At 41.8% G+C, this 27,972-nt stretch overlaps 1 protein-coding gene across 2 annotated transcripts in view; it reads left to right on the forward strand.

Moving 5' to 3' along the window:
* Positions 1–27,972, forward strand: part of scfd2 (sec1 family domain containing 2) — an 82,810-nt gene that overhangs the window by 51,933 nt on the left and 2,905 nt on the right. For both annotated transcript variants that reach the window (XM_052074073.1, XM_052074074.1), the window contains exons 7-9: positions 18,895–19,040; positions 21,560–21,694; positions 25,841–25,960. In XM_052074073.1, coding sequence (XP_051930033.1) covers positions 18,895–19,040; positions 21,560–21,694; positions 25,841–25,960 — 401 coding nt within the window. The remainder of the gene's footprint in view (positions 1–18,894; positions 19,041–21,559; positions 21,695–25,840; positions 25,961–27,972) is intronic.

Here is a 27,972-nt window from a genome sequence, read left to right on the forward strand (position 1 = left end):
CCAAAAAAAAAAAAAGCCCTAAAAAATGCCACATTATGCATGCTGTGGCTGTCTGGTTTGCATTAGGCCTTCACACCCTTTTCTTTCCTTTATGACACATGGCCACAAATGACGAAAAGATGTGCGTACACCTCATCATATCCTCCAAGCCAGTAAAATCAAGCCGCCGATCGGCACCGTAATGAGCGATGTACCTGTTCGGTCAACTTGCGATAGTGTGCGTATTTATAGACTGGTACGTCGCGGTACGCGTGAAGGTCGACCATGTTAGATGGATGGCTTGTCTTCAACCGCATTGCAATAATAGTGTCTTTAACCTTGAGCTTACACACTTGCACATCCTCCCCTGCCTCATAATTACAGCTACTTTTACTTGCGGCCTACCCGTGCACCTTTGCACACACCCTCAAATGACACACTTCTCATATTGCACATACACGGGTAGTAAATCGATGTAAAGCGCTAATAAGGAGCGTGTTCTTTATTTCTCTTTCTTTCTTTGCTTTATCCTCCTCGTGCGAGTTGTTCCGCCTTCCTGTTCTCCACGAGGGGCCTTGCGTCCAAACCCTCGACTCTCCGTTATAAACACTTCATTGAAAGTGACCCCGTTGTGGTGTGCCAGCTATGTTTTAGTCTGCATATGCGTGTGTGTGCGTGTGTGTGTGTGTGTGCGTGGACCTCCCTTTTTGAACCATGTGTACACGCCAAGTGAGTTTTTATGAAGTAACATGAGGCGGGCGGCCGTCTCGGAGAAAAACATTGATCGTGACATCGCCCGCCCCTCCCCCCCCCTCCTCCCTCAATTAAAGCCCTAAAATGAGAACCAGACATAGAATGCAACCTCGTCACCATGAGTGCAGTCGTGGGGTTCGGCGTAGTACGAGCCAAAATGGCCGACTTGCTGTTCACCTTCGGGGGAAGGGTCCTTGAGTTTTTTTTTTTACAGTCCCCTCCTAAGTATTGGAACGGCAAATAAAAGCATTTGGGTTTCATTATCAAAAGACAAATGTGAGACAACTTACTAGTCGTCAGGTGTTGTGTGATGGGAGTGGACCCGATACTATGATGCCAAAGTTGTCCCACTACTGCAGAAATGTCGTACTGTATTGGGGGGGGAAAAAAAAAACATTCTACTCGTGTGCTCTCGTCTGCTATAAATCTTTTTGCACATTTATTTGCTATCCCTGATATCCAGGTTAAGGTCCACGGATGCTCTTTCATCACAAGTCGGACAGCTTCGGCATACTAGTAGAAGAACGACACATTACGAGTGAGGCAAAACTGTCCACTAGTTGACAACGGTGTGCGACGGGAACTACGAGTACCTTTTTTAAAAAATCGCCTGGGTAGCGCCGGGTACTTCACGAGTAGTGCGCTTATGCCAAATTATGCCCAGTTTTCCTTCATTAGTAACATAACTGTCCTACGAATCATACGTATTTTCCGCACTAAACGGCACACCAAAAAGCCTTCCATTTTCTTCAAAGGTCACCGCCCCACCTGGCCCTGATGCGAGCTGACCGTGACACACACAAAAAAAAAAAAAATTCAAACTTGAATTTCTTCTTCCTCAGCCAACGCACCAGCTGTTTTCAATTGTTTGTAGAAATGAGCTACGTAGTGCTAATGCAAGGTCACTGCCTTGCCTGGCTGGCCCCCATGCAAGTGGCCTGTAACAGCAAAAAGGCGAAAAACTCGGATGCAGTCAAAAAGTTATTTCTGATTCAACGCTGGGTTTGTTATTCATTCTGTTCTGTGTGTGTGTTGTAAGAAAGACAGTGGGGGGTGAGGTAAAGACAGGGGTGGGGGGGTTGCCTCAGCGAGAGCTCCGGACCTCCCCAAAGGCGGCTGTTTGGCTTGGCACAGCCCGAGCGAGCGACATGAAAGTATTCGTATTGAACTCCGTTTTATTTTGCCTACGTCGCAAACTTTTTTTTTTACGTCTCCTCTTTACTTCTCCATTTCCTTTTCCATGTCTGCTCACACTCTTTTAGTCATCTTCCCCCACCACCAACACCACCACCACCACCACCATGGGGCTTCCTCCTTTTCGCCCCAAAAGGGTCCCAGGGCTTGTTACTGTAGGAAGTGGAGCACAAGTCGGTCCAGCAATCGCGCCTGATTAAATATGTACCCCGTGTTTATGAAATTAGTCTCAATTATTTTTAATTGGCGGTGGTTCTTTCACTTCCTCTCAAACACACACACACACACACACTGTGTAAACACGTACACACTCAAAGGCAAAGCAGCCGCTAGCCTTGTTCTTGCTAGTTGACTGCATCAGATAAGCTGGTGACACGGAGCACAGGCCGTAATTAAAAAGGGCGGTCCATCGCAGACCGTCTAGGTCCTCAGACTCTGACCACACAGTGAGCCGACCCCAAGTGGTGAGCTTTGCGGTCGGGGCTCCACAGTGGTCACCGCGGTTGCTTTCTTTTCAGTCCGCTTTCCCATAGGAAAAGAAAATAAGTGTGGCCATCTGAAATCCCTTTTTTAACTGTACAGGCAATGTTTTCACTGAGAAATATTCTGCTTTTGTTTTAACTTCTTGAAACACGTCCCAGGTGTGTGTGTGTGTGTTTTGTTTTGTTTTTTTTAAACAAACACATTAAAACAAAAGACACCTTTGGATCCATCTGTTGGCTTTTTGGTATCGAGGAAGCAATTTGAAGTGAGTTGAGGGGCTTTAATTAGCAAAAAATAGTACTTTGGCACCATCCTGTAAATGCCTGTATTCAGTTGTCTGTCTACGTGTGTAGCTTCCCCGTTGTTTAAAAAGTGACCACACAACGAGACCAGTGCCATTCGTTAGCACGTCTATGACGTTTTGCATCGTGTGGTAGCATTAAGCTAGCATACTTTCTTCAGGCAAAAATAAACGACGTGTAATTCACTTTGTTTTATGTTTAGTTTGACATAGTGGCACAGTGGGAGCTATTTTAAATTGTAGGGAAGGAAATGAATGTTTCCTAAAAAAAAAAAAATTAAATGCAGCATGATGATCCAAAAAAACATGTCGGTCATATCCGAAGTCTGTGCAGTAGCGAGGCGTTGTCACTTTGCGGCTCCTCGTGTGCGGTTGACGCCTGTGTTTGCTTTAGAATTCCTCTGTGTCTTATTTATGACAGGAAATGCTCATCATAAAACGGCCCTTCTGTCTGCGGGGACGTGTCGATGAAAATAGGAGACGGCAGACGGCAGCCCACGCGCGCACTCAGACTCGCGCTAATACGCGCCACACGAGGGCCGAGAATACATTAACACACGCGTACGTGCATGAGGCTTCCGCACACGCTCGTGAGTCTTTAACCGCATTTGCCATTATGTTTTGAAATGCACCAGCTGCAAATAAATCCCATTTTGACACAATTAATTAGCGGTAAATGCTAACGTGGCAAATGCCCCCCCTATTTTGGTGCAGAATAATTCAATTTCATTGCATGCATACTTGTGTCGGAATAAAAGGACAACATACATTTGTAGAATAATAATGATGCAAAAAAAATTAACGATGAATGCACAAAAATAATTTTGTGGTAATTCATGATTTACAATTCAATAAAGCAACCCAAAAGACTTATTTCTGAATACTTTTATTTCTTTTACATTGTTACATTTCTTTTTTTGATTATTTAATAGCAAATAAATTAAACGGTAACATTCGTAATTTAAACAATCGCAATAAATACAGGAAATACGGATTAACTGCGGCACTTAGCCACATTAGCCCACAAGCATTGGCCACAAGCCATTTACGCTACTTATAATGACGACATAAGGGCATGCCGTTGGCTTTTTACATCGTGTAGAGTCACCTCACAATTGTCGCTCTTTGCAACGGTACTGTGGAAGGGTGTGGAATCTGTGAAAAAATAAATACATGTGGGATTTTCATTCTGTCTAATTTTTTGCTGCTCTTCTTCTTTATTACTTCTTCTTTCTATAAATTACGCAGCATCTCGAGTAGAGCTTAGTGCTGTCCGTCCGGGCATCTTGTGGGGGAATGTGGTACTACACTGAAGTTGTGCAACACTAAATTCAGATTGTCCTTTAAACATAGTGTAAGTGATATACATATTTATTTATTTATCACTTAAAAAATGTAGTGGAAGAACAGCAGAAGCATCATTTTCCCAATCTCATTTTCATTTTGGAGAATTCCTCCAATCCTCCACTGCACCAGCAGATGGAAGCTGTCCTGGCGCTCTGAGTCCGGCCGGTCATTTCCTGTCAGGGGGCCTGGTGTTAATCAAAGCTCAAGCCAGCTTGAACGCCACCATTTCGCCATCGCTCCTCCTTGTTCTCCTACACGCCCTCATCTATCAGCTAACAAATACACTTTCCCCCTATTTTTTCACCCCCCAAACCCCCAAAGTCCCTCTTCGGTTTCATATGTCGTAAAATAGCCCAAAGGCAGTGTTGAGTCTTATCAAAATGTCCCCGTCAGAGGAATGCAGGTCCCGAGGCAGATAGTAAGGGATGAAGACTCCTAAAAAAGCCAACATCCCACCCCCTCCCATATGTTGGACTACGAATGTTTGTACTTATTCGATTGTTCTCTCTGTGGTTTGTGTCCATGGTTTGGTTTACATGCAGCGGGGGAGAGAGGACGGCCACTCTGTGTGTATTTCATGTGTTTGTTTCTCATGAGCGCAGCTGATTCTTCTGGGCTGATGTGACAAGACGCCACTTTTGGGGGATGGGGTTGTTGCGATTGAATTTAGCGCAGATGCTAGCATAGCGGCAGTTTTATCGGACCGGTGTGGCCATAAAAGTGGGTCACTACAAATGAATTAAACCATGTAAAGAAATGCCAAAAGGTTATTTTTTTATTTGAACAAAATGCCTGTACATTTTGTACAATTCTGCATATTATATTCGAATCAGTTAAAATGACACGATTTTGTTCATGTCACCAAACAATCAAAACGACAGCATTTTTATCCATTTTCATGTAAAGCGGCCGTTTATGTATGACGCATCGTCACTCTTGGACCGCGCGATAACAACAGCCGTTCGGTTCTTTGAGGGTCGACCCCCCGCGGCGTCCAACTGTAGTGCGACCAGATGCTCTGCATCTGATGTGGCGAGATGAGGGCATGAATGAAGCACTGTTTCTCTCCTCGTGGGAAATGTTTTGGTTGAACAGAGTCGTCGCTAGTGTTATCGTGTGGGCGCGCACGTGTACGTGTGCTGCGGTCATGGCTGTCTGCGGCTCAGCCCCCCCACCCCGCACCCCCACCTCAGAAAATAAACACTTTAGAAGTCGTACGCACACACACACACACACACACACACTTTCCATAACTGGATGGGTCTTGTCTTATGGCAAGGCCTGGCCCTCGTAGTGGTCTGTCTCGACAAGGCTTTGACCCTCAACACAAACTTCTCAATGAAAACCCGCCAGATGGAAATCAAATATGTTGGTCACATGGAGTAGTTTGGTGTAAAACAAATAAATAAACAAGCCCAGCTGATTACTGTATTATGTATCAGACTATCTTTGAAATAATATTGTATATTTTATTTTTTATAATTTTCTTCTTGTATTTTTCAGACAAAATGATGTACATTTTTTGTAGTTTGGCTGGTCCTAGGACTTGCTCAGGCGCAACTTGCATATATTCAAATTAAAGCTCGGGCTGGCGGCCAAAATCCACATTATTCTCTATTCGCGTTAACATTCCTCTGGCGATTGGTAAATGATTTTGGTTCATTACTCCTGATGGCCAGAAGGTGGTGGTAAAGTGCAATAACCGACCGTGTTCTTCCATTGGCCACAATATTAATTCTGTGCGATTCGAGTTTATATAAGTTATTTTAACTGAAAAAGACAAAAAAAAAACTATTATAGTTAGATTTTAGTCCAACCGGAACTCATTCCATGCATCGGAACTGGGGGCGTTTGAAATTAGATTTTTCGTCCAACTGGAACTCATTCAATGCATCGGAACTGGGGGCGTTTGAAATTCATGCCCCAACATTCTGAGAGCGTGTGTGTTCAGAGAGGCTGCCCTCCCGTGAATTTCTGACATAAGCCAATTTTGTTTTAAAACCAATGAGCAGCTCGTGCTCGAACCGTTTCCATCTGGGCTCTGGCACTCCTATTTTGGGGCACTCTGAATACCCGAACGGTACTTGAACAAGCTCTTTCCAAACGTTCGGATTGAAGCAGTGCATGCTCGGAGCGTATTTCCGAATGCACCCACGATTAGGGTAAAATATATTTCCCTGAAATTGATTTGAAAGTGATTTGTACTCTTGAGCAATTTCATAATCCAAAAACGATGGTAGCTTATTCATCTTATTGCACAGTTTGTACAAGCAGAGTCTATGATCAAGGTTAGTGTGTTCCAGCCAGACTGTGTGTGTTATTGATGTCATGCTAAGCGTTAGTATCTCATTATCAGAGATTATTGCGGTTCACGGTCTGGCCCAGCGTCACCCCTCAAATGTGGATTATGACACAAGCGCACTACTCTAATAAGAGACTGTACAAAACGATTAAATTATAGTTTTCACAGACAGTTTTTAGCTAGGTTTTCAAGTCGTGGTGTCAATGTCAGCGTATAATACGCTAAGTGCTATGTCTGTTAGCGGTCCGCCCTGTAATCCACTTTCACTTGTGCCTCCAGCCGACCATGAATGCATGTTTGTGTGGGACGCCTGCCTGCGTGCCTTCTTAGGTCCGCAGATGATGAGGCTCTGGGACCAGAATGGGAAGCGGAACCGTGATTAGGAGGATCGGACTTCCTGCGATAGGACGTTTCCTCCCTAGATGGCAGACTCGCCGCTGTATCTTGTCACTTGTCTGTCGTAGAAGGTCCATTTGATGTCCAGTTTTGTTGGCATTTGATGGAAATAATGGAAATTGATTTCATCTAAGAACACCGGAGTCAAAACAACACCGTTAATACCCATTCTCATTCAAGCAAATGGTCAGAAAAATGAGCAATGTCAGTCAAAGTCAGTGACTAATTTGTTTCACTATGAAGAAATACTCAGTATGTGTGAGTCAGTGTTTTATCTCAACACGTGTGTTTAATCTTGGCTTCATGTTACGTCACAGTGCAACTAAAATGTCCATTCCACCAAATCTGTGCCATTAGCACCCGTAGGAAATACATTTGAAAAAATCTCAGCCCAGTCCTGTTACCTTCATTATATTTGTGATTTTATGGCTCTGTTTTGGCCATGTCTTTTGCTGTTGTTGTTGACTGGCTGATCTTCTGCAGCTCGTCAGCTGCATTTGAGTCGTTTTTGTGATGTTTGACAAGAATGAGAGCCCGGTAAAAGATTTCGACGACTACGTTAGCTTCACTTGCTAACTAGCTTTCTATCAACAGAGGACTTAAATTTTGATCTTCTGCGACTGGTGTTGTCCTTTTGCGTTTGTGATGCCAGACCAGGCGCTCTCGCTTGTTTCGCTAGCTCGCTTATTGCTACATTAGCTTGTCCTGCTAGCTAGCTTGTTTTTTTGTAAACTAAGGACTATGTCTATGTTTTGTGTTAGTGCGCGGTGGTCAGATACCTTTTGTATTGTGCGTGTGTGCGTGTGTGTGCGTGTGTGTGTGTGTGTGTGTGTGTGTGTGTGTGTCTCCGGGGAGCGACAAAGCAGATAACACACTTATCATTTGACACACACGCACGCGCACAAACGCGAGTGAGGATCAAAGGTTAATCATGTCTTTTCATCAGCAGCACCACCCTCACATCTATCTGTCCTCCTCTTGTCTAACTGCTCTGTTCGTTGTGGCTGTTTGCTGATTTAAGCGTCATCAACGTGATTCACGCGGCGGTTAACTCGCTTAATTCAGCGTCTCTTTAATTTCATTTGTGCGTCGTACTTTGTGTTTTTGGACTTCGATGGGACACGCTTAGCCATGATGGAGGTTGCGCAAAAGCCTTTGAATGGATTAGGCATGCAAAATGGTTACGAAACAGGAATACTCAGTGTTGAAAAAAGCTGACATCATGAACGGCAGAATATGAAATCTTATTGGTTAAAAAAACAGACCCATTGCTCATGCAGTTATATTGACCAGCACAACTGATTCTGAAGGCCCTGGTCAGATTAGCTTGATATGCTAGCAACACATAGAGACTGAAATATGTTCGGATTAAAAAAGAAAAAAAAAATAACATCATTTTCCAATTTGTTGAGAATAGACTGTTGGGGAAAAAATCATTACGATTTCATGCGATAAATATTCGATATTTAGTTTGTAAATGTTGGTCAGTACTTCTGATGGATAACATTCACCAGCGCTCATGCTTCATGTCACCCTGTTTATCGTCAATGCAAAGCAGGTCAGAAAAGTGCATGACGTCCATTTTTGTTTTGTTGGAGTTATAATCACGCACAGGGAGGGGAGCGTGGTGACCCACGGGGTTGGCCCATAGCTAGGCCCCTCCCACCAGCTCTTCATTAGCATGGTGTAGCATAGAGTGGCGGCTCGGAGCAGCGGCGGGGCCTTACTGCAGGCTGCATAGCTGCCATGTGTGTTATCGTATTATCTTGCTTGACCGTGTGTGTGTTTTTATTTGCCTGAAACTGTTCGCCATCAGCTTTGTTCACTCTGACTGACTTACTCAAATGCTAACTTGATGTATTTCGTTGGTTTCTGGCTCATATTTGTTGACTGTCCCGTCATATTAGTCATATTGTGACGTTTGTTTTGAACATTTTCATGCATCCTGTCATGATGGACATTTGCAGCAAATTTTTTTTTTGGTAGGTGAAAATGGTGCCGGGATAATTTTTTTCAACTTCTTGGGGCCATATTGGCAGGTTAATAATAGTTTGGGATTTTTCATTTGATTTTTTTTTGTTGGTTTTTGTTTGTTTTGACATTCGTTTTTTTTTTTCAATTCATTTGGTTTTAATTATTTTTCCGAACAGGTTTCTCCGTTTTTGTGATATTATAATTAAGTTATATTTAATTGATTTTAGGTCAGGTTTGTTAGTATTTAGTTTTTGGGAAAACTTTTCATTTTAGTTTTAGTATTAGTTTTAATTTTTTTTAACAAAAAAATGTCATGGTGCTTAGGGGGCTCAAGATAAAAAAACACAATATAGTCTTGTCTTGCTCGCTTACGATGCAGAAATTTTCTGGGATCATTGTGTGAAAAAAGGGGCTTAATCCATGCAGACAGCACACCTACCGTCGTCTCGGCCCTGCCTCGTAAATCCCAAATATACTTTGCAGCAACTTGTGTTGGTTATTCAGGCGAGACGCGCTTGAAAACATTGCCTGGTTCCTCTCAAAATGTTTCTTCATCGTATGGATTTGAGTCAAGCGAGCCACCACGCCCTCCCGACATCCAGATGTGCCGTAACAAATGTGCGCGAACATGTCTCACAGCACACACATATACACACATACACACATACACACATACACACTTACATGCCTGGCGAATTTACGAGCAGAACAATAAGATGAAGAACAAAGTGGAGGAGGCTAAATGATGTGTCTCTGTCACTGGGTCATTTGGACTGTGTGACTCATCTGCATGTGTGTTTTTTTGTTGGGGTTTTTTTTCCCATTATGTCCCACTTTATTGCCTTTTGTTCTCCGTCGCATGTGTTGCGTGTTTGAGAGCGTTTATTTGGAAAGTGGAACCCAAGACAGGAATGAGAAAACTTGGTCTCTTCTGGAGGAAGGTCGGAGGATGATATTTTCTTTATAACATGGACACTTTATGTTAAACTTGATCGAATAGTTGGAGAGTGAGAGGAGGGGGGAGGAGGAGGAAGAGGGAAAGTTTTTTATTCAAGCAGGTTTGGTGCCTCACATCTGGTGTGCCACAAAAAAAAAGAAAAGAAAAAGATGCTTATCCCCCTCAGGAGAGCGTGAAAAAACAGTTCCTCGGTCCTCCTGGCAGAAAGGTCTGTTTTTGGATGGCTAGAGAGTTGTGGGGCTGAATTGATGGGACTGCGTGTGACATGGGCTGTGTGGGCTGCGGCCTTGTCCAACAGTGCACCCTAGTGGCCAAGTTAGTAACTGTAACATCTGTCGACGCACTTCTGAGTGCGATTAATTTGCGTTGGAAATTAGCAAAATGCCCATTTTCAAAAGTAGCATCCGTTGGTCAGAAATAACGGTGATTTTGGTTAGTTCCCAATGCGTGGGCACCTTAGGGCCACTGTTGTCTTATCATTGCGTTGCTCAGCCGGTCGTCGGCGGACCGGCATCGGTGCACCTCGAGTCGGCCACAGTAGGGCGACGGGCTGGTCCCCCTGGAGGAAAAGCTTTCCACCTCTTCGGTGATGTCGTGTGATCTGTGTAACCTAAAACCCAGAGATGTATTTGTACTATGTGTGAAGTCTTGGGCAGAGCCATCTTCTTTAAATTTTGATTGAAGAAATATACAATTAACAATGTTAACAGGACAACAAAAACGTTGCCTGTTCACTTTTTCAAAGCTAAAGGGGGGGGGGGGGGTTCTCCATGATTTTCAATGGGGAAATATTCATCCAAGTAATAATAATTGCAATTGTGCCCTCAAAAATGTCGAAAACAAAAACAACAGTTTCGTGTGCGGTTTCTGTGTGTGCGTGCAACTAAGCACACGTGTTAACGCATTCTGGTGTGTAACTCAAGCCCAGTGAGCAACAAACACATGTTCACATGTTTCTACTTGGAAAACAAACACGGCAGAGCGCAGGCCCCTGTGATTCCCAGACAGTCAAAGCACGACCCCCAACACCACCCCCCCACCCCCTGCAAGCGCCCACCATCGGACCAGTCCAAGTGTTAATTAAAACGACGCACCAAACTTTTAAGCAATCACGCACCTTGTGTTAGCACACTGTATCATGTGAGGCCCCAGCATTTTTTGTGGTTCAACTGTGGTTGTAAATTGGCATGCAAAATTGCCTTCACATAAAAGTAATCCGACTTACAAGTCTACTTTGCCATTCCCTCCCATAAAAGTCTTATTGACAAAAGACATAATGACTTCATGACATTTGTATAAAGTGCTAGTCCATTTACGTTAGCCGAACACAATTTAACGTGTTTGGCGAGTATGTAAACTAAGACTATTGAGCCTCATGTCAGGGTGGTTTGTTTGGTTGATGAATTTAACCACTGACTGTACAGTAATAATTTGTGTACCGTGGGTTCATGATTGTCTACATTCTCCATCCTCCATCCTATCCATTCAGCTTCTTATTTGTTTCTTTCAAACGCTGCAGAAGGATACCAGCCCAGAGTATAGCAAAGAGGCTGGTTTTGATGGCAACATTTTCTTACGCAGTGTTTTTGGAGCAGCTTTTTTGATTGATGGCCCCCTTCCTCCAGTCCAATATGTGACGACACTCCATGGAGGTTCAAACCTGGGACCCCCCCAGTCCTTTTGGGGTGCTTTGTGTTTGTGTACCTGCGTGCATGTTCCATGCCAGTAATGCAAAGTCCAGCTGCAAGTTGGACCCTTAGGGATTTTTTATTTTTTTTATTTTTACATTTCTCCTTTTTTGATTTGTCACTGGCAACTAATACATGTATATTTATATTTATAAATATTTATTTATTTATATTATATATATATAATCTGATCAATCGTCCTGTAATATTTGTCGCATTAATTTAGCATGTTTTTTACTATAAAATTCGTTAATATGATGGCACTGTGTACACGCTGTACTTGTCAATCACGGACAGGTGGGCTGGTGAGTGTAGTACCACTATTGCCCCTCTGGAGGGCAGTAGTGTTCTACTTTCTGCTCAATATCTTTTCATTTACTCTCATTGTTCATTTAGTGCCAGTTTCAGAGAAAAGTTGCGAATTTCAGAAAAACTAATTGAATGTTTGTAAGTGGAAAAGGCAAAGGCAAATTCTGGAAAAAAAACGGAAAATGTGTGTATATTTTGCAGGGGGAAATTGTGCTATTTTCACGAAGGTTCTGATTGGTGATACATTTTTAAGAAAAATAAAGAATAAAAATAAAACTAGTAATATCATTTGAAGAGAGGCAGCATTTTGCAGTTGTATTTTTTTGTGTTTATTTTAATATTTTAGTCGGTAAAAAAAAGTCTATATTTTAAAAGACGAAATCAGGGGGGAATCTTTCTGACCTTTTTTTTTTTAAATATGTACAGTATATTTCCAAGAAAAATTCTTTTTTTCCTCATCTATTCTGTGGAATGAGCTGATGCTTCCAATGGCTGACATCAGACTACAGGAATGATTTTGAATTGAGAAGTGTTGAAAAGGCTCTGTGATCAGTTACCACACATGCGCACGCACGCACTCACCCACACACACACACACACCTGTTGTCCAGCTCTCCAACACTGGCCTTCGGCGTATATCAGCAAATAATAATCAGAATACTAATAGCGACTCTGGCACACTTGTCCAGTCATCGCAAGGCTTATGACATTCCATCACACGCACGCACACACACACACACACACACACACACACACACACACACACACACACACATACAACTGACGATTGATGCTCACTGTATGCCAGCAAGGTCATTCATGAAAGACCAAAAAAAAAAAAAAAAAAAGAATCAATACATTGAACAGAATGACTATGGAAGGAGAATGCCGCAATGGGTCTTTTTTTGACAGACAAGGTTGTTTGCAAGTGGCAGAATGTTTTCGTGGTGCTGTAAGACTGGCTGAAGAAAGACGTGGCTTATATAACATTTTGATTGGATGAAGCACTCAATGAATCATTTTGGCCCCCGAGACGCAATTTCTGATTGGGCCGCTGGGTTTTTCAAAAGTTCCTATTTCACGTGCACCCTGAAATCCTCCAACTCCAATTTAGTCACATTTGCATACTTTTTTTCTCTTTTAGTCATGACGGTGAAAGCATATAAGGAAGTCAAGCATCACTGTTTCTTCAACTATTTAAGTTAGCGTATTTTTCGCACTATAAGGCGCACCTAAGGCATTCGATTTTCCCAAAAGTTGACAATCCGATGCGCCTCATCTAATGTGTGACATAGTCTCTTCGTATTCCCCTTTAAGTTGTTTCTGTTCGTGTTCCTATGCCACCTAGTGGTGATTATTAGCACTGGACGCCGTTTTCCAGTAAGAATTTGGCTTTTATTGTCCCTAAAGCATGCAAGGGCGCACGCGTTGACCCAATTGAAACCACACAATAACTCACGAGACGAGGGGTTATTTGTTGCCATGCGAGCAACATAAATCTCACAGACGTGGCCTGATAAGCGCCTTACCGAAAAATGAAAAAAAAATGCTGAATGCACAAAAGAAGTAGGAAACGCTTCACAGGGCCCACTGGAGCGTTTTACACGTCATGTCATTGCTTTTGAAGTGCTTCTTAGTCATGCTGTTTGTTAATTTAGCTTGGGCAAACATTTGTTCTGACTTTCACAGAGCTCAGCTTTAATCTTCTCTTGATCCTCTTTGGCTCACATTTCATGCTTTATTGGCTGACGTCCCGCTTAATAAAGCCATTTATTGAAATATAGGACCTCACAATACACATTTTTAGGACTACATTTACTTCAAAATATGCAGACATTTTCTGAAAAAAAATATACAACTTTTTGAGAATGTGGAACTTTTGTCGCAAATAATTTCTGTACATTTTCTTTCGAATCCCCTTTCCCCCCCCCAAAAAATTCAAATTTATTCTGATATAAAGTGATATACAAGTTTTTGAAAATGTCATAAATCATTTTTGTCAGAAATTACCTTTAAACGGTGAATCACTTTTGAAAAGTTTTACCCCCCAAAAATTCTTTAGAAATTCTCAAAAAATAGAATCCATCTATGGAAGGAACTTCTTCAAATTCTTTAAAAAGTTTCAACTTTTTGAAAACAAAATGTAAATTTTGTAATTCATTTGTTGTAAATATTTTGTTCAACGCTCTAAAAAATACACAACCCCCCGCCCCCCCCCCCCAAAAAAAAATCACAAATACTTGAAAATGTGTATTTTTCTTAAATCGCAAAAAAATTAAAAAAAATTTCTGGACATTATATTTTGCAAAATCCAAGTTGACTGTTAGAATTTTAAAAGTGAAATATATGTTCAAGAGTTCCAATACTTTTGTCTCTATTGTTCGCCTCGTAGCATCGTTGCCTAAATCATATTTGAACACTTTCGGAAAACAACGGATTACCGTGACCTGGATGGCTACATTTTCAAAGTTTACATTCATAAAAAGGGTAGAAAAAAACAACAGTTTTGAAAAGCACGGTGCTATTTTTCTTAATATTGTGAGAATTATGCCATTTAGCTAACAGTTTTTTTTCCACAGCCCGCTTTTTGTTGTCGTGGGCGTCATGGGTGCTGATCATTGCGCCTTTTCTACCTGCTGAAAGTCAAAGCAGGAAGTTTGACACACTGTACATACAGGCCTGATGTGCTAAAAGGGGGTTGTTTTACATTCCACAATACGAGCCACCATCCACCCGCCCCCCCCACCCACCCACCTCCTCGCATGTGAAGCGGGGGTCTCAAGTTGGATTGCGTGCAAAGTCCTAATTTTTGCTCCGTTTTTCAGTCTGTGGAGTCGAGAGTGCTTGATTTGAGCTACCATGAAAGTATGCATCATTAACGCGCGCGCGAGCACTCACACACACACACACACACACACACACACACACACTGGCCAAAATGGAGGTGAAAGACGAGTCATGAGAGGTCTCAGTTTTCAGCCGTCGTCGTTTCATTTCTGCGAAAAAATGCGACTCTGTGACAAGAAAAATGTTTTTTCTTTTTTTTTTCCTTCTTTTCGGTCCCACTGAGACAAGCCCAATTCAGTTTAACCTTGAATGAACGCAATGCAGTGTTCTAACTGACACATCATCGGGTACACCTGCACTGTCAGATAAACTCCATGAAGCAGAGCCGAAAATAAAAATTGCGTACGACCATATTACCCATTTTTATTTGAAGTAGTACTAGAAAAAAATTAATAATCTGCCGGGTCCCCCCCGCCCCCCTAAAGTCTTCTTTCTTGCTGTCTGTTAGCGTATATACTGCTAGCAAGTTCACGTTTTATCATATTTAGTTTTATCAACGGCACACTTGGTTTGCCGTGTTGCTATATCAAAGAATAACAATCGTTAGCATGTTAGCATTTGCTAATTCTAAGGCGTAAAATCATGATCCTCCAAGCTAAGTGCTTTCTACAATCGTATTTTTGATGTACTGTGTGCTAGCACGTAGACTGCTACGATGGTTGCAATATATTCAGTCAACTTGACTTGATTTATTCACTCAAGTTTATATTCGCCAACTGGAATCCAACCGTTTACTGCCCAGCGACAAAGCTATTCTTCAAGCCATTTTTCAATGGGTAGGCAGACGAGGGTGCAATTCTGGTTTGTAAGTCACCGCAGTGACGAACACAGCCCTGTCAGCTTGCGCCATTGCGTCACTTTGGATTTCAGTTTTTGATTCGAAGATCGGGATTTGGTCTGATTGACGCCACCGGCAACATGGCAGCCTGTGCCGCGCCGCGCCAGCACCGTGTATGCATTGGCAGGTGTTCAAACGCATCCCGCACACACGCAACATGTCCGACCTACTTCGGATCGCCAGGTCACTGAGCTCGGTTGTGAAACAGCCAAACCCCCCTGGATGCATAACCTATGCTAACGCTCACTTCGACTCATGTAAAATAACGAAAAGACTTATCAACGCCTACCAGAAGGGTACACCAGATTAAAAGGTATATCTGATGTATATTTTGTCAAACGTTCCAGCGTGGTGCCTTTAAAAGGTCTTTTTTTGGTGGAGGGTGAACAGTTCTCTGTAGATCAATCTCAACATCTGGACAAAGTCGGCGCCAAAAAATGTGTGGAGTGATAAACATATTATTTTTACCAAAACCGCCATGATGCTTTTAATCTCAACCCTGACTCCATTTTAATCTTTTGAATGTTTATCAGCATTTTTAGGGTTTAAATGTTATAAATTTTTCCCCCCAGTCTATTTCAGTGGGAGTCAATTATGCACAGATTTGTGAGCCGGATGCTCCCGCTCCCCAATAAATAGCGGGTGCAACTGTACGATAAATAAACAAGTTGTTTCACTAAATTGGATGGTCTATCTTCTGATCAGATCGGTGATCGGTTATCGGATTTTTTCAGCTTTCTGAGCGCCTCCAAAATCAGAATCTTTGACTGAGTGCTATTCTTTTTTTTTTTAGGAGGCTGGATTGGATGAATTGTATTTCAATGGGGTAAAATGATGCTCTGAGATGCGCGCGCACACACACACACACACACACGGTCTGTGAGACAAATGTGAAACTACCCAACCGAACTTGCTGAGTCATCAGTGTGAAAGCGATTTATGAAAGGGTATGCAATAAGAGATTATAAAAAAAAAGGTCTTTCATCACGTTATTTCTTTCATAAGCGCTCGCACGCAACCTCCAGAAAGGCGCAGGTGCCACTCCCGCTTCTATTTTAGGACGCTTGGATTGGCGCAAATGCCTTTCGGATAAGACCCACATCCGAATGCTCGCCCTGCGCTTTGTCCCCAGACAAGAGTTTACCTTGCATTCGTCTGGGTGGGTTGCCAGACGCGTCGCATTCCTGTAGACAGGCAACCGGGCTCAAAACAGAGCCTGGCCGCGTTGAATTTGGATCTTGTCTGCAACATGGCAAGGGAGGCGAGGGAACAAAACTTCCCCGATTAAAGGCTGACAAAGCCAAGCTGTCAACCCGCGCGTTATCTAAACCACCCTGACGTTGACGTACGAAGTGGGCCAAATGAAATTAGGCAAAGTATTTATGAAGCAGGTGGCTTTTTAAGAGTTGAGAATGCTATCCTTTACATCACGCGAAGGGTGTGTGTCGATGATGTATCGACGCCGATCGATTTTTACATTTCGATTGGCCTTTGTGAGAACCTTCATTACAATACATCACTTATTTCGTCTATATCAGTCATGTCCAAAGTCCGGCCCGCGGGCCAAGTCCGGCCCGCAGTCGAATTTCATCCGGCCCTCGGCCCCCGTCATAAAATCAGTGCCGTCTGGCCCGCAGGTTGGTCGCAATGGAACACGTGTTGCATTGACTGAGGTCTCGTAGACTGGTGAGTGATGATTCATAGAGTACTGCTTCCCTCTAGTGGCTAAATGAGTAATAGCATTCACTAAATGAGTAATAGTATTTAGACACTAGAGGGCAGTATCACTCTACGAGACATCACTCACGAGTTAACAAGACATCACTCCGTGTTTATATTGACTGATATGTCATATTTCAAATGATCCTTGCAGTTGTGGATATGTGTATTGCTTGTTCATTTCCCTGTTGTTCGAGTCAAAGGTTTTGTGACTATTGAAAAGTCATGGTGATACATTTTATGTTTCAAATCAATCAATTTGCACTCAGGAGACTTCTGTTTAAGAAAAAGTCAAGTGAATACGCAGTTGCATGTGATATACCTGTTTCAAATGAACCAAAAGAACTTCTTAAGATTGTTGAAATTAAAATAAAAATGGAAATGTGAAACAGACTGGCTTACTAAAATTTGTTGAACAATATTGTTGTTCAATGTAAAGAATATCAGCCAAGGTCGGCCCCCCGACATTTTACCACATAAAATCTGGCCCCCTTGGCAAAAAGTTTGGACACCACTGGTCTATATGATTTTCGTAAAAAAAAAAAATCAAAAACAGTTTTATGGGTTTCATTTTTAAATTCAAAAATACTTAAAACAATTTTGAAAATTGTATGACATTATTCTCCATTTTTTTGTCAAAATGGCAGTTTTGGCGGGGGGGGGTTGTTGTTGTTGTTGTTTTTTTTGTTTGTTTTTTTTACATAGCTATTATTACATGTCCCAATGAAGGATTAATGCTAAGGAGTCAAGTCAAGTCAACAGTATTTGAGGAGGCGTATAACGAGCCATGTTTGCACTTCGTGAAGTACCCCGCAGTGTCCAATGCGCTTTTGTGCCCTGCTGGCAGTCATCAGCATTGGCTTTGCCTGTGAGCCGTGCAGAATACGTGCTGACACAGTTGCAGCATGTAGCTTTTTACTCATGTCGTATAGAACTACAACACAGCTGAGCGTCCGTTTAATTGCATGCTACATTCCTGCCACTGCCAATCGGCCCAGGAACAAAAATGTTCCCTTTAATCCCAGTCGTAATTTATTCTGGTGCATATTTTTGTGTCACTCTGCAGCAACGTCGGCGTCCTCCCTTAGATGTCAGGGGCAGTATTTTCTTTTGGGGAGAAAAAAGGGCACTTTTGTCCTCTCGCTTCAATCTTTGTGACTCAATGTATGCTTTGTAAAAAAAATTTGCCCATCTCAGTGTTTTTTTTTTTTTGTTTTTTTTTTGCGTGCCAGTTTGGAACAAAGTGTTCCAACGTTAAAGCAACCCAGATGGTTCTTTTGCTTATGTGCCAAAGACAAGCTCAATGAGGAGCAAATACAAACTCAGCAACCTGGAAAGTAAATGACTCTTTGACTCTACTTGATTCTGATGGAGATTACAGCTTTTTTTCCTGACCTTTTTCTAGCAAGATTGACTTTTATTCCCTCAAAATTATACTTTCATATGACTCCTAAAATACACACATTTTTTTCCAAAATCAGATTTTTTTAAAAAAACTTTTGCAAATGCAAACCAATTTTTTTAGAAAAAGATGTACAACTTTTGTAAAAAAATAGATTTATTCAACTCGCCCCCCCCCAATGTTTTTTTCTAGAAAATCTACAATTTGTGATTTATTTTTCTTAAAAATCTTCAACTTCATTTTGTAATACTCTTCTCTAAAATATACTTTTTTTTGCTCAGAAATGTCCAACTTTTTTTGCTCAAAAATAGTCAAATAGTCAAAAAAATTATTTTATTTTTTTTAGGTTGTATGTACACGTTTCTCTAAATTGTACCTCTTTTTTTCTTGTTTTGCATTGCCAGGCTGTACACAAGTAGAGGAGCTCAGCATTGAGCGGGTCCATTCCGCACTTGAGCATATGTTCGAGACCCTCGGCGGGTTGAGCCACGCCCGAGATCACCACAAGCAACTGCGTCATGTCTACACGCCCAGCGACGGTGTCCACCAGGTACCGCCTTCTCAATTGGCGTCACCTTCCAAATAAGGGAGTCCCGGAACATTCTAGTATTAAAGCACATTTTAATGATATGTTTTTCATACCACTATTTCCTGCCTGCCTCACTTCAACAGCCTCCTGGTCTTTATCTGTCTATCCATCCTATTACGTTATGTAATCACGACAGTTTAAAAAAAAAAGTAGTTCATTGAAAATCATGAAAGCCTTGAAAACAACAGCTGCCTTACAATGTGAAGCATAGCCTCCACAATCTTGTTTATGTAGACGTGTATGTTGAGTCACGTCTTACGTAAATGTTAGATACACAAAGTAACTGTATCCAGGCTCCTGTTTATCCTGGTTCTAACTCAAAATAACCAGGCTCCAGCTGGATTTTAGGCTACCTAAAGCTAGCAGCTACATGATCCCTAACTTAGAGTAACTTCACGAGCCTCTGGGTTGTATTTACACTAACAAAACAAGCTAGTGAGCTTGTCAAACCGGAGTTCTTGTTAGTTTACAAAACTGCCCTGGTTGTTGTTGTGACTCGGCTGTCCCTAAGTGCAGAAATTAATTACTCTTTGTAAAACCTTCTTTGGCGAACTATATGTTAATACAATTTAACAAGATTCGGGGTCCAGTTGGTCATTATGCTAATAGTCGCTCACGTAGCCAAATCCTAGCTTGTCTTCATGTCAACCATGTTCCATTTTCCCAAGAACATTCCATTCCCCAAGGCTTTTTCTGTCTTGTTGTATTCATGCAACATGCTGTTTTTTGTCGAATTAATTTCATCTCCAAGCCAAGAAAAAATCCCCCTTGGGAGTAAAAGTGATATGGGTACACGTGCTCATGTGCTTGCTAGCACAAGCGGCTGTAACGTTCATGATTTTTTTTTTTTTTTTTGGTGAGTGTATTTTTAAGAACTTTTTTTTCCGGGATGTAGGCAAGCGGGACAGATGTTGTTATGTCAGCATTGTTTTGTCTACCTCCCACTTAACAGGAGCACGTTGACCCATTTTGTAAAGTCGCGAAATTGTAGTTGATGTAATTAGTCATGTAAACCGTTGATGAGTGGGAGGCTTTGACTGCCTGCGTAGATGAGCGAAATGCGTTTTTTTTTTGTCTAAAACATCCTCTGCATTCAATTAACAGCCGAGGGCTTTATTTACTCAAACGCAGATGGGTGGGGGTGTTGATTAAAATGTGAGACATTTATTTTGGAAAATGACTTCAATGATCATCATATTTGCTTCATTCAACCTCCAAGATTTTTACATTGTTTTTGTTCTTTACAGTAAGCTACCGTATACAGTTTTTATAGTGTACATGCAAGTCAGACCACTATAATTACTCCAAATAATCAATATGATAACAGAAGATAAGTCTTAGTCAAGGTTCTTGTAAGTCTTTCTGCTGAATGCATCTTAATTACAGCCAGTCCTTATGCTAATAGAAGCTAACTAAAATTGCCTTATGTTTGTCAAGGTTGGTTGGGAAGGAGCAAAAACAAGTCAATTATCTTTGCATGTACCAGGCCTAATTGTGTCTACAACTTCAGTCAGCCACTGTGCTCCTAGAAGCTACAGACATAGCATATAGTCAGCATGCTTACAGAGAGCTAGCTAACTGTCACCAAGGTTGTGGTTCTGAACAGAAGCTAACAATTGGCAGTTTCTCGCAAGGCGTTATGCCAACAAAGGTTAACTATAGAGATATAAACTCCTGCCAGCCTTTATGCTAACCAAAGCTAACTGTGTCCAAGCACCAGGTAATCGTCATGTTATTACATGATAATCATATCCATTCCTGATGCAAAAGGTAACACTGTAGCTAAAACCCATGGAAGCTAGCGTGTCTTGTTAGCTGTTATGCTAACAGATGCTAGCTGTAGTCATTTTCCAAGTCATCATGCTAATAGAATCTAATTGTCATTCAAGCTCAAGCAAATTTTTATGATGTTACAAAACATTTGTCTGTGATTATTTGGAGCACAGCGTCAATTTCAGGCAAACGGGGTAAATGAAATGCACAAGATGCCATGTCATCCTCCTGACTATTTTAAGATTCCATCTTTGCGAGGATCTCATACTGTGTCAGGTTTTATCAAGAAAAAGCCTCCTGGAATGGTCGCCATGTTAGCGTTCGGGCTATAAATGGTGCATTCCTGGAAGAAAGGCTGCTGCGGAATTCCCTTTAAGAATATCAGATGGAACTCCAGAGAGTTCTCCTTATTATCCTCTGTAAAGGAGGCCTACCAATGGAAATGTTATGAAATATTTGAAGTAGACAACTCGAGTGCCCTTAATTTATGAGTTGTGGCTTGTTGATCAAGTTTGAACAACTTAATAGATGTTTTGTGTTGAGCGTATTTCTGCGAAACTATCTGTGAGTGAGTTCTTCATCATTTTTCTGAATCATAAGCTCACGATTGGGTTAATTTAGACAGTCTTGCGGAACATGACTCAGCAGCTAGATTGGGTCAATATCTGTCCTCATTGGTTTCCTGTTGATGTTTGTCCTTTTTGCAGGCTACCTATCAACCTTTCCTACGTCAGATCCTACAAGAAGTCTTCCACCCCGACAAGCACGAATGTCCTGACATCGAGCACATGTCCGGGGGTCTCACGGACTTCCTTAAAACGGGCTTCAGCATGTTCATGAAGGTCAGACATATAACAGCCCCGGAAGAGCCGCTTCACTTAGCAATATGAAATTTGGTGGACGTGTCCATCATGAGTGAGCACACACAAAAGTCTCAAGATCCATGCCTGAAAACCCACAAGCGCCCCCAAAAAATTACTTTGTCGTCCTTCTCCAGATTTTTTTGAAAATCATCACGAAGAGCCATCTATCACGAAGAGACCCACAAAAAAAAGAATAACAAGAAGCATTTTGTATTAGAAGTGCCCATAAATTGCCTTGGGAATGTCCCCTGGACTTTTTTGAAAATCATAGTCCCTAAAAGAGTTTCACCAAGCAACATGAAATTTGGTAGGCATGGCTAGACACACAAAAAAAGTCTCCAAAACCCATGTACAGAAAGACACAGGAAGCCCGCCATTTTGTTTTGAAGCGATGGTTTTAGTGGCGCAAAAGCCCTGTAGTAACATTGTTATGGGTTAATCTTAAGCACAAATGAGCCCCATTTTGACTGCTTCCCTCCCCACAAAAATGTTAGTGTTCATCCTGGTGAAAATGTACATTGTGATGCAGACGTGATCCCCAAAAATGAGCGCTTGAGACACGTTAGTTTCCATCTGGTGCAGCCCTAATTTTCTCAGAGTGGTCCAACAAAAAGAATAATATAACCCTCATTTAAATAGTAATAATACTCGAGAAGGATCAGATATTGTTTCACTTTGGAGGCTCCGCTATGTCACTGCAAATGTTCCATTAAGAGTCTCTGTCCATCACGCCTTGATTTTTCCTGCTTTTCTTTCGCGGTTTGTCGAGCTCGTCTGTGGGAGATGTACAAACCTCAACTTGTGGCTTTCGTTAATATTTTTTTATTTTTTTTCCTTGCCACCGATGTTTTCCTGCAATACATATGTAGCCGCGCTCCTCTGGGAAATAAATACCCGTCCGCGGCGTGTTTATCCCACATCTGGGCCCGCTTAAAGTGATGATTCCCCTCGGGGAGGACGAATTAGAGCGCTTACATAACTGTGGCCTGATTTTAGGCAAATTAAGAAGCGACTTGGACTGACTCAGACTGGCTGAAGGTAGAAAAGTGAACTTTCGGTCGGTTTACGCCATTAAAACACCGCACTTGCTACTTTTTAACCACATGTTTACATCATGATTCGAGTGAGCAAAACAATCAATCAATCACGATTATCGTATGAGAACGATATTGGTTTAAAAAATTAAATCGCAAATATGTGTGTGTATGTGTGTGTGTGTCTATCTATATCGATCGATCGACCTCACAAATACAGTCATACAGGAATATGTGTGTGTGTGTCTGTATCTATCTATCTATCTATCTATCTATCTATCTATCTATCTATCTATCTATCTATCTATCTATCTATCTATCTATCTATCTATCTATCTATCTATCTATCTATCTATCTATCTATCTATCTATCTATCTATCTATCTATCTATCTATCTATCTATCTATCGATAGATAGAGATACACTTTTTTTTAATGGAAATGAGAAAATAAAACAGAATTGGACTAAAATACACAAATATTGGAAAAAAAAGGACAAGAAATATATTCAAGATATACACAAAAATATTTGGGGAAACAGAAAAATACAGAAATGGGAGTCTGGAAGTGTTATGTTATTGATTTGACTGAAATATAACAATAAGGCTTTAAGAAAATCTGTAATGCTTGACCAAAATGCAGAAATAATAATAATAAAACAATGCAAAAATATTGAAAGAAAAATGCAAGAGTATGTGCGTGCATGTGCATTGTTAGGATTGTCAGTGCGAAGGAAATAGTTTAATAATTGTGTGGTAGATTTTATTTTTTGATCAATTTATGAAATTACAAGGCCTATGATTTTAGTCAGGTCAGTACAAAGTCGTAGAATGCAGTCATACAAATAATTTAGTGAGATAAATAATCAATTGTTTATTTACGCTCATCATCATATGCAGCAGCACTCGGTAGAGCCGAAGCAGGCAAAGTTGGAGAGCCGCTCGAGCTTTCTTCCCAGTGGCATCTTAAACCAAGTGAATGTGTTTGTCAGCATGTTATGTGCTCGCAGTGCACAGAGTGGACCGGGGTCTCACGCTGACGCGACACAACACGCTCTTTTACATTTCCATCTAGGAAGCAAACCGTGGGATTCAAGCGATTGGGTTTTTTTTTCCTTTGTAAATAATGGAACGTGAAATTATCTGTTCCGCGGGGAAATTTTTGCCATCATGAACCCTTTTTTTCGACGAGTCAGCGAATTCTTAACCACCATACAACCGTTGAAAAGAAGTTCACCACTTGATCGTGATATTGTGCGTCCATTTGTCCTAGGGTTTGGTTGATGAAATTATTATTTGAAAAATGGAAGGACAATTCAACAGTACAAAAACCTACTAATTGGAATGTGATTTTTCAAATTACACCAAAAACGAAATATTAAAAAGAATATTATTTGCAACCCCCCCCCCCCCACACAAAACTGTGATTCAAAATACAAAAATATTCAAATCAAAATAGCCAAAGAAAAATGTGTTGCTGGCTGCTAGCACCTTAACATGCGCAACTCTTAGCTTCAAAAAAAGAATACTCAGAAAAAAAAAATCTATACATTAGAAAACAAATTAATTCCGTGTCACTCAAATGTGCATGTGCCTCGAATATTGTGTCTGCATTTCCTCCTCTAAGCTCCGCCCCCTACAAGTTCCATGCCCTAGCACATGGATGTTGTGTTGCCAGCGCCCACTGTCCACACACACACACACACACACACACACACACACACACCAGCGACACATGTCGACTCATCCTTGCCGTCTGCCATCTCACGTGTACCTACCGCCGCCCTCGCCGCCTCTGCCAATCACACCGGGCCGACACAGTGGGCCAATCGACCCGTGATTAAAAAGGCTTCTGCAATTGCCGTTTCACATGGTGCCGTTGAATGTCTGTGAAAGCCTCCTCGTGTGTGTATGTCTGTATGTGGGTGTGGGTCTGGGGTTATATGAGACGTCCACGTGTCATAACGGCAGGGTGTAAAGTGGAAGCTTTGTTTGCCACCTCGTGGGGACCCACGCTTCACAATGAGCAAGCCTGTTCAAATCCCGCCCAAATTGCATAAGGACATGCGCGGAAGGGGCCGAGTACAGTACCCCACCCCCCACTATTTCTCAGCGCTTTCTTTAGCGCTTTATGACTAGTGTAAAAATTTGGGTGACTTAGACCAAAAACAAAATGGGGGGGTGGGAGCAATAAAAAGAAAAAAAACATGGCAGAAATTGACAAAAAAAAACTGATTGGAACTGTACAAAAAAAATGACAAAGAAATTACAAAAATATGACTTAAATTGACAGAAGTATGATCAAACTTGGACCAAAAATAGGGCCCAAAAATGTACAAATTTGACAAAAATCAAACCCCCAAAAAAGTTACATTTAAATAAAAGGACAACATAGACAAAAGTTGACAAAAATGTGGTCAAAGGTTGCCATTTTTACAAGAATATTGCCAAGAAAACTGCCCCAAAAAGTTCCAAATAGACAATAGGTTAATAATAAACTGCATCGTGTATAAAATTGGGTAGCATTAACAAAAAAATATTTACAAATCTGACAAAAACAGAAAACATAAAATCTAAAAAAAAATAATAATTTTACTTTTTTTTTTAATCTGGCAAAGAACAGACAAAAAGATGGCCAAAATACAGAAAAAAAACTGACAACCATTTGGCAAACAAAAAATGACCCAAAATTCCAGTAGCAAATGAGCAACACACAATAGGGTTGGGATTTTTTTCCCCACTTTATCACCCATTTTGCGATTAAACGTCTGCCGTAGGAACTAAATTTTGCCGAAAACCGAGGACCCCTTACATTCCACAATTGCGGGATGGAGGGTTTAAAGTTTTAGCAACTGCCTTTAGCCCACCTTGATGTGTGGAAAAATACATTTTCGACATCACAAAACTAGCCAAAGTGAGGCGTTGTCAAAATCCTCGTTACAAACTACTTTTCGAAATAAATACATTCGTGGCAGCAATTGAAAGAAATCAAAGAAAATTTCGTGAAATGGCATCAATTTGTTCATCGTCCGAATGTTGTGTGTATAGAGGTTGTGAAACCAATAACTATCCTGTGCCCTCCCCAACCTCAGGTGAGCCGGCCGCACCCTAGCGACAACCCACTGCTCTTCCTCTTCCTGGTGGGCGGAGTCACACCCTCAGAGCTCCGCCTCATCAAGGAAACCATGGCTGCCTTAAAACCAGGAAGTCAGGTGAGTGGACCACGTTCAGGACTAGCATAGCAGTTTCTCTTCTTTTTTGGAAAATGCAAGGTTGGAAATATCTTGACGTTGGTCTAACATTGATCGTTGATCGATTTAGGAAAAGGGAGCATTGAGCATTGAAAACTACCACCAATATTTTTTTTCTTCTTTTTGGGAAAGTGCTGTATAGTTTGTCTTTTAAGGGGGAGTACTACAGAAATAGTAATTCATTCATCTTCCGAGCCGCTTGATCCTCACAAGGGTCGCGGGGGGTGCTGGAGCCTATCCCAGCTGTCTTTGGGCAGTAGGCGGGGGACACCCTGAATCGGTTGCCAGCCAATCGCAGGGCACACAGAGACGAACAACCATTCGTACTCACACTCACACCTAGGGACAATTTAGAGTGTTCAATCAGCCTGCCATGCATGTTTTTGGAATGTGGGAGGAAACCGGAGCACCCGGAGAAAACCCACGCAGGCCCGGGGAGAACATGCAAACTCCACACAGGGACGCCGGAGCTGGAATCGAACCCGGTACCTCTGCACTGTGAAGCCGACGTGCTAACCACTGGACTTACCGGGCCGCCCCAGAAATCGTAATAATAATAATAATAATACATTTTATTTATAATAATGTCTATAGTAATGTCTTCTTTTTCTGAAAGTGCAACATTTATATTATGTGTTCTTTTTAGGAAAGTGTGACATCAGTCGTTTTTCTTCTTTTTAGGGAAGTGTCAGATGTATCATTCTTTTTATTTTTATTTTTTTTAATTAAGCCAGCATCGATAGTTTGTCTTATTTCCACAAAAGTGCCCAGTCAATCATTTCTCTTCTTTATTGGAAAGTATGCTGGGTTAGCTTCCATGTTAAGCAGCATTCTCTCTGCATGACGATCAAACCAAGCGTGGCATCCCATACTATCAGAAGAACATTATTTACATACATTAAATATCACCGCGCAATGCATATTCCAAAAAAGTCCCAAGTCCTGACCAAGCGGGCCAAGCAGTCTAATTCCGTTACTGTCCCGGTATGCACATAACAGCAGTTGAATTTGGATTTGATTTGATTTTTTGGCAGGTGGGCTGACACTCGAGTCGCCCCACCAGTGCCCCAGTTTGGAGAGTGAAAGCACACGAATACAAAGCGTTGCCCTCAATACGCAGATGGATCTCGATCCCGTCTTCACATGTCTGACAACGGGCCGCAAATGAGCCAAAGCGGCGGCAGCCTGCCTGTTACACATGACGACGGGTTGTCGTGGTGCCAGGGCCCAGGTCGAACTTCTCGACCTCCCGACTCGCAACCTTGTAACATAACAAGGTTGCGAGTCGGGAGCTCGGGGCCGAGGTGAGGTCTCGGAAATCTGGACCGCATTTTATAACATTTCCACACACGGACGAAGAAAAGAAGGTATAGACTGGAATAGCTTTGTCAAAGCACAATATGGCTGACGCAGGCGTTGTCAAGCCAACACCACATACATATGGAAAACTCTGTGGGCACTCCTTCCATATCCCAGATAGCCAAGCTAAGGCACTCTTTGGCCTCACTCGTCTTCCTAATTACGTTTTTCTCCCCTTTTTTGGTCTACGAGTACAACTTTAACCTAGATATCAAATAAATGCTATTGACATTATAATATTGTACTCGTTCACATCGTAGCATGCAAATGTCAACTAGTTCCTACCGACTGCTGTCAGGCTGATGAATAAAAAATAACAATCATAATAATAATAATAATTAAATGATGTGGGCAGCCCGGTAGTCCAGTGGTTAGCACGTCGGCTTCACAGTGCAGAGGTACCGGGTTCGATTCCAGCTCCGGCCTCCCTGTGTGGAGTTTGCATGTTCTCCCCGGGCCTGCGTGGGTTTTCTCCGGGTGCTCCGGTTTCCTCCCACATTCCAAAAACATGCGTGACAGGCTGATTGGACACTCTAAATCAGGGGTGTCCAAACTTTTTGCCAAGGGGGCCAGATTTTATGTGGTAAAATGTCGGGGGGCCGACCTTGGCTGAC

This window comes from Hippocampus zosterae, chromosome 8, assembly GCF_025434085.1.
Source record: "Hippocampus zosterae strain Florida chromosome 8, ASM2543408v3, whole genome shotgun sequence".
Taxonomy (NCBI): Eukaryota; Metazoa; Chordata; class Actinopteri; order Syngnathiformes; family Syngnathidae; genus Hippocampus; species Hippocampus zosterae.